Source organism: Ambystoma mexicanum, chromosome 5q, assembly GCF_040938575.1.
Source record: "Ambystoma mexicanum isolate Mex_15411 chromosome 5q, UKY_AmexF1_1, whole genome shotgun sequence".
Lineage (NCBI taxonomy): Eukaryota > Metazoa > Chordata > Amphibia > Caudata > Ambystomatidae > Ambystoma > Ambystoma mexicanum.
The window spans coordinates 113,503,930-113,517,637 of NC_090933.1; the positions used below are offsets into that span (position 1 = coordinate 113,503,930).

Genomic DNA, 13,708 nt, shown 5'->3' on the forward strand with positions numbered 1-13,708 from the left:
AGGCTGCACTAAGATCCAGGAGTACGAATAAACCCATCTTGCCTTTACCTAAAATGCTTAGCATATGAGTTTGCAAGTCCAACATCACTGTTTCCGTGCTGTGTGTTGCTCGGCAACACACAGCACGGAAACCTGACTGTTGACTGTACAGTATGTTAGCCTCAACATGTTTTTGCAATTGTGCAGTGGCCGCTGATCCATCACTTTTAAGTAAGAGGTTGCAGTTGATTATAGGTCGCACATTACCCGGATCCTTTTGAGCCAGGCCTGGTTTTTTCACAAGTGGCGGGATAATACCAATTTTAATGCTTTTGGGTATTGTTCCATCTCTAAAAGAAGCATTTACCATCTTAGCGATCATTGGTGCAAAAATATCTTTATTTTTCGACTATCATTTTTGGGGGAATGATGTTTTCTACACATGAAGTGGACTTCATGGAAGACAATACTTTTACCATGTCCTCTGTGGTAATTGGGTGGAATTGTAAACTTTCCTGCTGGCTCTGTGGTTGTTCCGGAGCTGGCAGATCTAGCTGGGCATTAGATACTATTTGTGCTGCTTCTATTGTCTCCCTTGCTTTCTTAATTTTGTTATCAAAAGCTTCCTGAACCTATTCACAAGCCTTCTGGGTTGGGATAAAAGGTGGGGATAAGGCCTTTGGTTTTTCAACAGATTTTAGTATATCAAATAACTTGATGGTAGAGTTGGCGGCTAACCTGTTCTGGTCATTAAAATAGTCTTTCTTTGCTTCACAGATGCCCTTCTTGTAGAGTTTCTCTGTTCTCTTCCAACTCTCCTTATTGGCCTGTGAGGGTTGTTTCAACCCTCTGCCCTGTCTTTTCCTCTTTTCTCCATGGCCAGTCTCCACAATCCATGGGGCATGGGCTTCGGCCATGCCGCATTCCTGAATAGTCAAATCAGACTAGACATTGTCCTTCCCAAGGGCCAGGCCCACTGCTGAGGCAGCAAAGTTAGATCACTATTTTTTGTAATTACCTTTTTGGAAATGGTAAAACACAGCACAGATTTGATATGATATGGCATGTATAACGGGCCTATACCCAAGTGTTTCAAGGCGTGACGAGGCGGCGGGGCAAGGGGAGACAGACAACGATCCTAATAGGCCAGGTGTCATTCAGATTGCGCAAGTGCAGGGTATAGGGGAAGGGAAAAGTGCAAGGGGGAAAGGGAGAGGAGAAGTGCAGTACAGGTTTAGTAGAACAAGATAAATAATAAGGGCCAGCTGGTGGCAAGTGCAAGATAAGTGCAGACAAGTGCTGGGAAGGGGGGCTGTAGGGATACCCCGGACAGGCCCACAGTGCAGGGGTTGCCAGGGAGGCAGTGCACAGGAGAGTGGCTGGGCCAACGGACCGGGATAGGCGAGTGGCCCCGTTGCAGATTCAGTGCAGTTTCAGTAATATTAACAGGGGTGAGGGGGAGAGAAAGCGGAGGCAAAGAGGAAGGTTTTGAGGTGCTTCCGGAACCGGAGATGGTTCTCCTCAAGTTGCAGGGAGGCAGGAAGGCTGTTCCAGAGGGAGGCCCCTGCTGCGGAGAGAGATCTACCCCCAACTCGTTGCTTGGAGAAGCGGATGACTCTGAGGGAGTTGGAGGCGGATGAGCAAAGAGCTCGAGAAGGAAGATACTTTCAGGTCCTTGCTGCTGTCCGCGCACAGTTTTGTTGTAATCCTGTGCAGCACTTCAGGCTGTAGCCGCAAGCACAATATTTGCTCCCATTTAAACCTAGGGCTTCGGCCATGCCGCACCCCCAATAAGCAAATCAGAGTTGCTCAGGGCCAGGCCCATTGCCCAGTCATCAAAGTTATAATCACAGTTTTTTGTACTTTCATTTTGACACTTTAGAAAAATAAAACACAGGACAGATTTTCAAAACCATGCTTTGAGGTCCTTGCTAATGCTTCTCTCAAATGTTCAGCACTCTGGACTGTAGCCACAAGCACAATTTCTTTTCCCCATTTAAACCCATCTAATTTAGAAAGACTTTACCTCATAGCCGGTCCCTGGTGGCCATGCCCACTTTAATCCATTGCCGGTCCCTTGTGGTTATGGCCAGTAGCCAGATTGTCCGGATAATCTGGCCACTGCCCATGACCTCAGTCACCAAAGGTATATCACTATTGCTTTTGGGTCCTTTGCCAATGCTCCCTGCCTGAATTTGCTGCAAATCGTCCATGTTTTTTTGGGGGGAAAGTGTAAAAATGTATGTACAAAAAATAGTCCTATAACTTAACCCCCACTTGACAAAATCCATTCAGACTTTGCACAAACATTCAAGGTTTGGATGACATTTGTGATGTCATCTTTGATGTCCTGGGTGTTAGTCTTAGCAGTGCACGGTGGTGGTGTGAGTTATGGTTGCTTAGCTTTACCATAACTGTCAAATTTCTGAGGTTTTCCGGTTTTACTTGTAACCACAACATCCCTTTAACAAAGTTTTTTCATTGAATTTCATAGGTTTTTATTAGTGCAACTTAACCATAACGTCCCTTTAACAACGTTTTTTCAGTGTGTGTGTGTGTGTGTGTGTATATATATATGTATATATATATATATATATATATATATATATATATATATATAGTTTAAAGTTGGATGTGTAAATGCTTGAATTTAATTTCTTTACTTTTTTTTTATTGCCTGCTTGGTGGCTTTGTAAATCGCAGCTTTTGTTTTTCTGTCACAGACCTGTCGGTTATTGAGGCATGTTTCTGGAACGGAGCCACTTGAAATAACCTGCATTCACGCGGAGGACACTTTTCAAGTGACGGGCCCACAGGTATGCTCTTCAGCATTGCTTTCCTCTGTCCTTTTGTTTCCAGGAAAATATTAATTACAAGGAATGTTTAAGGGGGCGTTAGAACCTAACGTTTACACATGATAGTATATATACCCATTTATAACACTACGTTCAACTTGTGTGTGTGTCAGGGTACCCCTCGTAGCCAGTCAGGGTGTGGAATGTGTATGACGGTTCACTTATTCGCAATTGAGGAGCGAGCTAGGGCATCCGGGCAAATAAGTGGCAGACCAAATCAGCAGTCATATGATGTGTGTGTGCTCTCGTTTGAATCGATTTACCACTGTGGTCTGTTCCTCTCCTTTTTGACTGGCAATCATCACACTATGCTAGCCAGCCATTGTCATACCCTCCGATTGATCCAAGAGAAGGGCAACGATCGTGTGTGTGTGTGTGTGTGTGTGTGTGTGTGTTAGTTATATCCAGAGACCGCCCAGGAGAAGCCTACCACACAAAAGAGCGTCCTGCATGGGTCTAGATAAAAAAAAAGCGCATCACACTTCTCCCAGGCGGCCTCCAGGGTCAGAAACCTGACGGGTTTTCATGATATCCCTCATTAATCATAAGGAAAGATTTGCACACGTTTAGAATCATTGCATGCAAATTGATCTCATCAATATTAATGAGGGGTATCATAAAAATCTGACATGGATCCAGTCCTCGAGGCCTGAAGTTGGACAACCCTGCTAGACCTAGGAGCAGCGTGGGCAAGAGCAAGCTAAGTCACGACGATGGGGGCAGGGTAAGTGGCAAAGATGGGGAAATTGTGTGAGAGGTGGCAGGTGAAAGGTCACAGACGGCGTGGGGGACACCCTTTGAAAATGTTGAGGGCGACCTTGTGGGCTAGAGAAGTGCCCTATAGATTTCCGTAACATCGCTCTTTTTGGCTTACTGCACAAAAACCCAGACTCATTTAAAAGTGGAAAAAGTCGCTTTAATGTGACAGGCCAAAGCTTACAATTAAACGCTTACCTGGCTCCATGGCCTTACAAACTAAAGAACTATTTTAAACAATCAATTAAATAATTAAACATTTTCATTTTCCCCCAACAATTAAATAATTAAATAAAACCACTTCCTCCTTAGCTATCCCTTGGACCCTACCATCTCCTTACCCCTTTACCAGGCGTCCTGCTTTCTCCCCGGGGCCATGCCCCTCCAGGCTCAATACCTGTTCCCCCGGGGTGGCCCGCTTGTGCAAACAGCACCACCCCCTCCTTTCCCGTGCCATATCCCAATTGTGCTTCCCTCCCCCCCATCTAAAGGGGCCATGCCCCCGGCAAACAGAACCACTTCAGATTCATCAGACTCCCCTCTACACCAATCTCCCCCTTCCTATGACCTGCAGCCAGTCTGACCTGCCACATCAGCAACAGCAATTTTACAATACAACTACACTAGTGCCCCAGACCTGTCACACAAAACTAACAGAGAATGGCTCCTTACAGACCACCAAAAAACACCCCGTAAAAATAGTTTTGACATGGACTGAAAACCCCCCCCGAAGAACCACAAGTACAATGGACACCCCCCTTACTAAAACCCGATGACAAATCTGACAAAAGAAAGGGGGGGGAGGGCGGGACAATCACAAAGTCCAACCGTCGCCTGACTCCCGAACCTTCCATGGCCCCTCAAATACCCCTGATGACGCTCTATCCCCCACGGCCACTCGCTGGCCGTGTGCAGCGCCAAAATAATCCCCGGGGGCAAACGCTTTGCGTTCCCCCGGGGCTCCCCTTTTGGCTTACTGCACAAAAACCCAGACTCATTTAAAAGTGGAAAAGGTCGCTTTAATGTGACATGCCAAAGCTTACAATTAAACGCTTACCTGGCTCCATGGCCTTACAAACTAAAGAACTATTTTAAACAACCAATTAAATAATTCAACATTTTCATTTTCCCCCAACAATTAAATAATTAAATAAAACCACTTCCTCCTTAACTATCCCTTGCACCCTACCGTCTCCTTACCCCTTTTCCAGGCGTCCATCTTTCTCCCCGGGGCCATGCCCCTCCAGGCTCAATACCTGTTCCCCTGGGGTGGCCCATTTGTGCAAACAGCACCACCCCCTCCTTTCCCGTGCCATTCCCCCATTGTGCTTCCCTCCCCCCCATCTAAAGGGGCCATGCCCCCGGCACCAGAAAAACCCTCCCCCGAGGTGTTCTTTCTGCCCCACCCCCACACCAGTTTTCTTCACCTCCAAGTCCTTAACCAATCTCCCAGCCAAGAACCCAAGTCCACCAGATAAGGATTATTCCCATACATCGGCAAGTGTACACCATCCTCTCTAAAGATCATGAATCCCTCATAGGCAATTTCCTTTATACCTTTCCTAGCCCGCTCTATTGCTCCCTCACTTCTCACTCCCCTCCAAACTCTTCGAGGCAACAATTTAGTCCACACTACAGCTGCTTTAGGCCACATTTCACGAACCCATACTAGATCCCTTTTCATTTTCCTGAGAAGAGCCACCCCCATATCCCTTACCAGATCATTCTCCCCAGCATGAATAATCACCGCCCCTGGAGACCCAAACCGTTCCCTCAACCCAGCCAACATAGGAAGCCACTGATCCCAACGCAGACCCCCTAACCCATACCATCTTACCACCACATCCTTATAGCTACACCCCAATTGCCTGCCAAGAACCCTTTTCTCTGCTTCTCTCCCAGCCCATTTAACAATTGAGTGGCCGACAATCCATATTTGCGCCAACTCCCCCTCCTTTCGCACAGCATCTGAAAAAGAAATTACAAAATCACTTGCAAATGAAAACATTCTGACAGAAACATTCAACAAGATCCTATGCACCTTCCTTCACAATTGCCCTTCACCAAAATCCCTGACATACCCCTTATATCTCCCAGACCTCCAACGCCCCAAACTTTTCACCTTATCCTCTGAAAACCCCAACCTACTACCTTCAGATGCTGCACCCATCCTGAATGAATGTGTCCCAAAATCCTCTGCCTTTTCCCCTACCCCTACCAGAGCCTTTCTCAACACCCCCAGAACTTGGGCCGCTGAAACTGACGCCCCATCCACATGCTGAAAAACTAAACCTGTCCTCTCCCCACAACGCTCCCTCCACACTCTTCCCGCCTGAACCGGGCATAAATCATTGCTCCCTCGACCCAGCAAAACCCAAGAGCCCTTTCCTTTTTGATCCGTCTTAGACCTTCTTATCTTGATGTCCAAACCTGATTCTGTAATCTGAACATCCTCCCATTGCAAACCCCCTACTCCACCTTTCCCCCCACCAACTCAGATACCCGAAAAGCCCCAAAAAATAACCAAGTAAAACAGGTCATAAACAGCTCCCCTTCCCATACCGACCAGCAACCCCCCCAACGCCTTAACCAACCTCTTTATCAATTCCGCCGATATCGGTCTCCTCTTATCCTTCTCCCTCTTGCTCTCCCTTGCCCATCCTTCTAACATCCTGCTCGCCATTTCTCCGCCGCTCGGCTGAAAACCCCAAAACCATTTCCCATAGAAAGCAATCCCGGCCAGCTTCCCCACAGTAGTTGCCCTAGACCAGCCCTTGTCCATACACCTCAAGAGAAAGTTCATGACATCATCCCTCCTCCGCTCTTCCGCATCCCATCTACCCTTCCAGCTCCGAGCTCTCCCCCCTATAAAATCCTCCCAAGCCCTCCTGTATGACTCCTTAGATGCCGAGGCCAGTGACCAAAGCAAGCGCTCTCAGCTTCCTATCTTCCACAGCTCCTCCGGAATCTGCTGCCCCTCCTGATCCGCATCTGGAGCCAATCCACAGAATCTCTGCCATTGAAAAACGAGATAATGCATCAGCGATGCCATTATCCTTCCCCGGCACGTGTGTTGCCTTGAACATCACATCCAATTCCATGCAACGCAGAACAGACTCTCTCATCAGCCTTGCAACCCTCTGATCCCTTGCTGACTGCCTGTTCACTACATGAACCACGCATTTGTTGTCAATGTTGAAATTCACTTTCATATTCTGCAAATCCTTCCCCCACAACTCCATTACCACCAGCAAAGGGAAAATTCAAGAAATGCTATACTCCTTCCTCCTTTCAACCACAGTGATGGCCACTTCTCCGCACACCACTTTCCTTCCCAAAAAACACTGAAACCTCCAGCTCCTGCTGCATCAGAAAATATCTGCACCTCCCATGTCACCGGGTCTCCCTGCAACCACATTGACACTCCGTTAAAGCTCTCCAAAAAACGCAGCCAAATTCTGCAATCCTCCCGCACTGCACCAGATACTCTTATCCGATGATGTGGGCACTTCGCTCCCGCCATAGACCTCACCATGATCTACAAAAAGTCTGCCCTGGGGCCACAACTTTGCATGCAAAATTCAGATGCCTCACCAATCTCTGCATTTCAACCAGCATCATTTTCTTGTCCCCTACCGCTAACTCCAGCAGTCCTACCAATTTGCTCACCTTGTCGTGCGGCAAGCGTGAGGTCATGGCCACTGAGTCCAGTTCAATTCCTAGAAATGTCAGAACCACTGCCGGTCCTTCTGTTTTGTCTTCCGCTAAAGGCACCCCCAACTCTCCCATCAACTCCTGAAACAACTTTAGCATTTCCTTGCACTCCCTCTCTTTTTCCGCCACGCTAATGAACAGAAAATCATCTAGGTAATGTAAAACACTCTCCCAACCCGAACTAAATGAGAAAACCCACTGTAAGAAAGAACTGAACCGTTCAAACAAAGCGCAGGAAATCGCGCACCCCATTGGCAAATCTTTATGTATATGCGGTCCTCAAATTGCAGACCTAACAGCCAAAAACCCTCCGGGTTCACCGGCAACAACCTGAAAGCCGCCTTAATGTCACATTTGGCCATGAAGGCCCCTCGCCCTTCTTTCCTCACCAACTCAACCGCCTCGTCCACACTTACACATACAACCCCACATTCTTCCGGGGCAATGAAATCATTGACCGACATGCCCTCTGGCCATGACAAATGGTGTATCAATCTGAACTCCACCGGGGGTTTCTTGGGCACCACCCCCAGTGGGGATATAACTAAATCACCTGGCAGGTCCTCAAATGGCCCTACAATCCTTCCTGCCGCAATTTCCTTGCTCAATTTCTGTCTTGCCACCTCAACATTTTCCTTGGCTGACTTCAAGTTTTGCGCCCACCCGCGCACCCTTGGGCCCTGGTACCCTAGTCTGAAACCCTGAGAAAACCCCTCACTCAAAATCTTAGCCCCTTCCCTGTCTGGATAAAATTGCAACCATTTCTGTAGCACCTCCACTTTAATTGGAGTAAAAGCTTTTCCCCACAACTCCTCTACCAGATCCTCTTCCCTCCTCCCCCTGTCTCCCTGTTGGAAACACTGGGTGAGAGGGTGTCTTCCTGCACATTTGCTACACTCGTGCCTGAAGCGACATAAATTCCTTGTGCAGCCGTCCTTATTAAACGCCCAGCATGCTGCTGAGGACTGACCTCTGCCTCCTCCCTCCACCCCCTCATGGGCGGGGCGACCAAGAAAGGGCCGGTAAGGCACCGGCAGCCCACTTGCTGTGTGCAATGTCAGGGCAGGCCTTGTTGGAGCCATCCATTGCAACCAAAGATCCATGTCTATCTCTCCCCAGACAGTCTGACTGTCTTCTGCCATTCTTGCTCTGAATTCTTCATCATAGCGTACCCAGGCAAAACCCCCAAAACTCGTGAAAGCCTTTCTAATCACGTCCATGTATTTAAGCAGAGCCACGCATCGCTCCGGAAATTTCTCACAATATACACTGGCATAAATGATAAATGCCGACGTCCAATTCTCAATAGTCACCGAAACCCTTGGGCGCAAAGCCAGCTCCCTCTCTTCCTCTTAAGACCCTTCTTTTGCTCTCACTTCCCTATGGAGCAGCTTAAAAACATCTACAAATTCCCCCGCCTGAATCTTCTCCCTGGTCGCTGCCATCAAGTGCGCCCCCAAAGGTTTCGTGATACCCATGTATGGCAGTTTTTTCTCCTTCCCTTTCCCTTCCACCTCCTTTTCTTTTGCAACTTGCTCCTCGAGCACCAATGGCTCGAACACTTTCCGTTTGAACCTCCACTGAGCAAATGCCCTTATCCCCCAAGGCTCCAATGGCCTGTACACCAACTTCTTTCCTTACCCTATACAGACCAGGCCCTTCATTCCTTGTCTCCCGTCCCGTGTCCCCTCTCTGCCATGCAGAAGACCGGGCCCTTTCCCGCTCACCTCTTTCAACACAGCCCGTCTGCGGTCTGACGTCCACACCGATGCTCCTCATCTCTTACCTGAGAGGGCTCCTACTGCGGGGACAAAACATGTCAGCAGACTCACCCAGCCAATTGCTCCCCCGTCCTCTTTCCCTCCGACCGCCCTGAACCTGTCTATCCCAGTTCTCCCTCAAACTTCTTCTCTCCTCCCCCCTTCCCCTTACCGCCCTATAACCTTCTTCCTCCCACTGCCCCACATAATTCTCCATTCAAACTTCATCAACCCTTAAATACCATTGTGGATGCGAGCTCATGCCCGAGTTGAGTCGATCTTCTTCCCTTGAGCCCGGGGCCTCCGCCCTGCCACCCTTTGACGTCTTCTCGGTGGGGCCGCGGTAACCTCTGCCTGGTCCTCGTCTCTCGGGTGAGGCGTGCCGTCCTCCACCCTGTAATCCTCATCGCTAGGGGCCGTGCTGCACCCTCTAGGCTCTCCTTGCGCTGACCGAGGAAGGGCGTACTAAAACCCTCTACCTCCACCTGAACAGCGGGGGCTGCGCAGCGCCCTCCGCCCTCACTCCTCCTAACCGGGGGGGCCGTTCCGCACCCCAATCTAACCTCAATTGACAGGGACCTCTCTCTCCTTCTCCCACCTGCACTCTTACGCAGGCATTTTCCTCCTTCTCTCCTTTGCCCTGTCAACCCCTTCTGCGCCCCATCACTGCCCCCACCGTGGTTCCCTTCACCCACCTCTTTTTGAGCACTCCTAGCTTCCCTAGGGCTATCATTCACTCCCTCCCTCACTGGTTCCACACCCGAAATAATTTCTCCCCCGGACGCCCTCCTATCTATCTCCCTCCTCATCTTCCTGCCCCTGGATTCCCAAACCTCCCCTCTTCCCGCCGCGGGGGTGCAAGCCACCACTGCCGCAAGAGCCCCATCCGCTGCGGCTTTACGCTGCGGCCTTCCTCCACCTACCTCCTGTTCTCCCGTTACTTCCTCTACCTCCCCTTCCAATTGGGCCTTAGCTGCACTGCTAATGATTTCAAGAGCCTCCCTCAGTGCCCTAGCATCCACCAGCCCTTTCTTGCCTACTCCCTGGCCCACCATCGTGCACAATAATCCGGGTGCGCACTAGAAATATGCCCCTTGAATCTAAACTAGCTACTCTAAACCCCCTAGCCAGTACCTAACCGAGGACCGAAACCTCTAGCACTGAGTCGCCGAACAGAAAATGAAAATAAAAACCAAAAACAAACACACAGGAGGGAGGGGGGGTGGATGGGGAGAATAAACTGGCCTAAATAGTTTAATTATTAATAGCAGAACCAATGCCCCAGAATTATGCTTACCTATTTAATTCTAGAAATATTGCTAATATTATTTGTATTTATTTATTTTATAAAACTTTTTTTTTATAAAACCCTACTAAAATAATCTAAACTTGAAAAAAACACCCCTTCCCTACTGTCCTGTAACCTCCCTAAAGGAAAGAGAGCCAAAAAACAACAGCACGAGCACTAAATGAGGATAACTGGCTGCCGTGCACACTGCCGCCTAGCGGTGAACAAGCAGCACCGCACCACTACCTTTAATGGAGCTGCGCTGCCCCCTAACTACACGGGGCTGTAACCGAACCTGCAATTGCACGCAGGCGCCGGGAGATAAACACTGCTGATGGTGCGGGCTGGTCATTATTGGTAGCCGATTTGATCAATGTATTGAAACTCATTCTGATTACAACGTATGGTCCCACTGAGAAGTTCATTGGCGGGTTCTATGGAGGGCGGGGCAGAGAGGGGTGTGTGATTTGAATTTAGACCGATACTGTGCAGCAGACACTCCGTAGAGCTGCCGTTCAAATGCTGGAACATAAGGAGCTTCACTATTTAGTAGCGATCAGGAGGATTCAATATTTCCACCAACTAAGAATATGCATATTGTCCTCCAGTCCAGATGCACACACCAGGCTGAATGCGTTCCTGGTTTCAACCCATTTGTAAGGTTTATGACCGAATTGACTTGACTTACTTGATCACCCTTCAGCGAAAATACAGATTGGTTTATTAAATACTCCCAGTAGTTCCAGGTCCTGGGAATGTGAACTATACTTACTTACTCACTCACTCATCTGGCGTTCTTGACCATTATGTGGGAAGGGATTACACTTGTTTTTAGAAATAAATTGTCCAGTGGACAGTTGATTAGCACTATTGTTATCCTCCAATGACTTCAGAGGAGAGCTTGTGCTTCGCGAGAGCATGGCGGTCCATCACTGTATCGGATGGCGTGGGAGCAAGGAATTGAATAGAAGGTAAACCGCTCTGAAAGAATTGGAGAAGGTTCAGGATGGCACTGGAATACATTGAGGCAAAGGGTGACACAGAGTTGACACAGAGTTGACATTTCTGGGTCACTTCAGAGTGGCTAGGCGATATGAGCCGGCTGGGCAACTAAGGCGGCAGCTAGCATTGTGTGAGTAGAGGGACAGTAATTCTATAATTGGGATGTAGAACCTTTAGGGGCTTGGCCAGGGACGTATTGGGGCATAAAATTGGCTTGGGTACCAATGAAAGTGTCCTACAGTCACAAATGGCAATTTGCTTCTTTTGTGACTGTTTGAGTAGTACCCATGGGTAGTTTTTCAGTCAAATGTGTTGCAAATTGTTCATTTTAAAGAATATTTGGTCAGTAACACTGGTCAAAACTATTAGCTGCACAGTGAAGTAATGCATCAAACTGACCCACGTTGGCATAAAACAGGCTGCTTTGACCCAAACAAACGAGCCCAGGCTAGAATATTGGGGTCTCCAATCTGGCCGTTGCTTTATAGGCTAGTCCAAGCCTCGGCTTGGCTACCACGGAGGGTATAGCATTAGCAAGCTATCTCCCCGTTATTGCGGATGCTTACCTCAGAGCAGGTCCACCAAGGCCATTTTGAAAATAAATCCATATGTAGAGTGGATCAACCGAATCTGTGATCATCCCTGCACCACCCTTAACTGCAACAACTAAAATGTTGACGCCAATTACGGTGCGGCGCAGTGATCAGAAAGATGTGGGTCGGAGCTGACGCCACAGGGTGATTGTTTGTTTGTTTGTTTTTTTAACTTTCTTGTACACTGACTCCCGTTACTGTGCCCAAGGAGAGCGAGGGACACCCCTGCGCCCCTGCTCTGCTTGGGCGAAGTGATGGGTGTCGGTAAAAAGAAATGCACCTCAGTCACCGTAACTGCGTAGTCACTGGTTGAGCTGACCATGGCTCAGCTGGAACTCCTATGAGGCCCGTTCGCAGTTGAGGTAGTCAAGTGCTCAACATGTTAGTTAGCTTGCTAGGGCCAGATGGTCTTTCTATTGAATTGTATACTGAATATGCTAATCTGGTTGTTCCACCTTTGTTGAAAATGGCTGATGAGTCGCCAGAATGGGTGCCACCCCACTACCCTCACATCGCATGTTGAGACTGATGGCTGTACTGTACAAACATGAAAAGCCACTACAAATAAGTTACCCTATAGGCCCCTGTGCTTATCAGCTGATCATATACAGGCTTACCTTCCACCTCACACAGTAATTCTCCAGCCAACTCCAACCAGATGGTCCTTGACGATCTGCTCAAAACAGTGTGAGGAACTTATTTTATATTATTCAAAAGATGGCATCCAGAGATACTGTTTGGTCTAAAAGCCACATCAAGATACAGAAGTTGTGGTGGGATTATTAACTATGATTATTTTATATTTATACTATGGAGGATCGAGCACTAAACTGGCTGACCGCTTTCCTCACTTACTGCCCCTTCCATTTGCAGTTGGTCCCTTTCTCCTCCAGCACCTCACTGTCTACTTGTGGCGTCCCCTGACTCTATCCTATCGCCATGGCTCTTCAATATTTACCCCCCCCTCTTGCTCACCTGATTGCCGCCTCCTCTCCTCATTTCCAGTGTTACACTGAGGACACACAGCTTTCCTTCAAACTTTGTTCTACCTCCTCCTCTTCCTCCTCTCCTCTCTCATCCCAGATTGTCTGACCGCTATCCAGAATGGTGTACGGCTAACGAAATCTTTCTTAATAACAGTAAGATGGAGAGCCTTCTCATTGAGACACCTGCACCCTGTTTCCTACCTACCCTCTGGCTGCCCTCCTTGGGCCCTCTACCTTCACTTGAGGCCAAAAGCCTAGTGGTCATCTTTGACTCCTCCCTCTGCTTCACCCCTCACATCTTGGACCTTGCCAAGAAGGCCCACTTCCAGCTTCACCTTCTCAGAGTCATTCGTCCTTTCCTCACCTTTCCCCAGAAGCTCAACGTTTCCAGAGCTCAGGCACTCTCTAAGCTGGACTATTGCAACACCCTCTTCCTGAGTCTCCCCCTTTCCTCCCTACGTCCCCTTCAGCTACACCATAATAGGGCTGTAAGACTTATCCTTATCTCTCCAGCCCTAAAATCTCTCTACTGGCTCCCGATGGCTGCAAGGGTCAAATTCAAGACCCTCTGCATCATCCACAAGGCTTTCCGGGGCCTGGGACCATGCTATCCCTAACTTTCTCTCCCTAAATACTTCCCTGTTAGAGCCCTCTGCTCCTCTAAATCAAACTCAAGGATTGTCAAACGCTTCTCCAAGCAGAGAGTGGGTGGCAGGTCTCTCTCTTCGGATGGTGGCTCTCTTTGGAACAGCCTCCCTGTCCCGCTCAGACTTGA

General features: G+C 48.6%; 1 protein-coding gene across 2 annotated transcripts in view; it reads left to right on the plus strand.

Moving 5' to 3' along the window:
- The window catches only part of CTNNAL1 (catenin alpha like 1), a 989,054-nt gene that overhangs the window by 693,457 nt on the left and 281,889 nt on the right, over positions 1–13,708 (plus strand). For both annotated transcript variants that reach the window (XM_069620628.1, XM_069620627.1), the window contains exon 10: positions 2,703–2,795. In XM_069620628.1, coding sequence (XP_069476729.1) covers positions 2,703–2,795 — 93 coding nt within the window. The remainder of the gene's footprint in view (positions 1–2,702; positions 2,796–13,708) is intronic.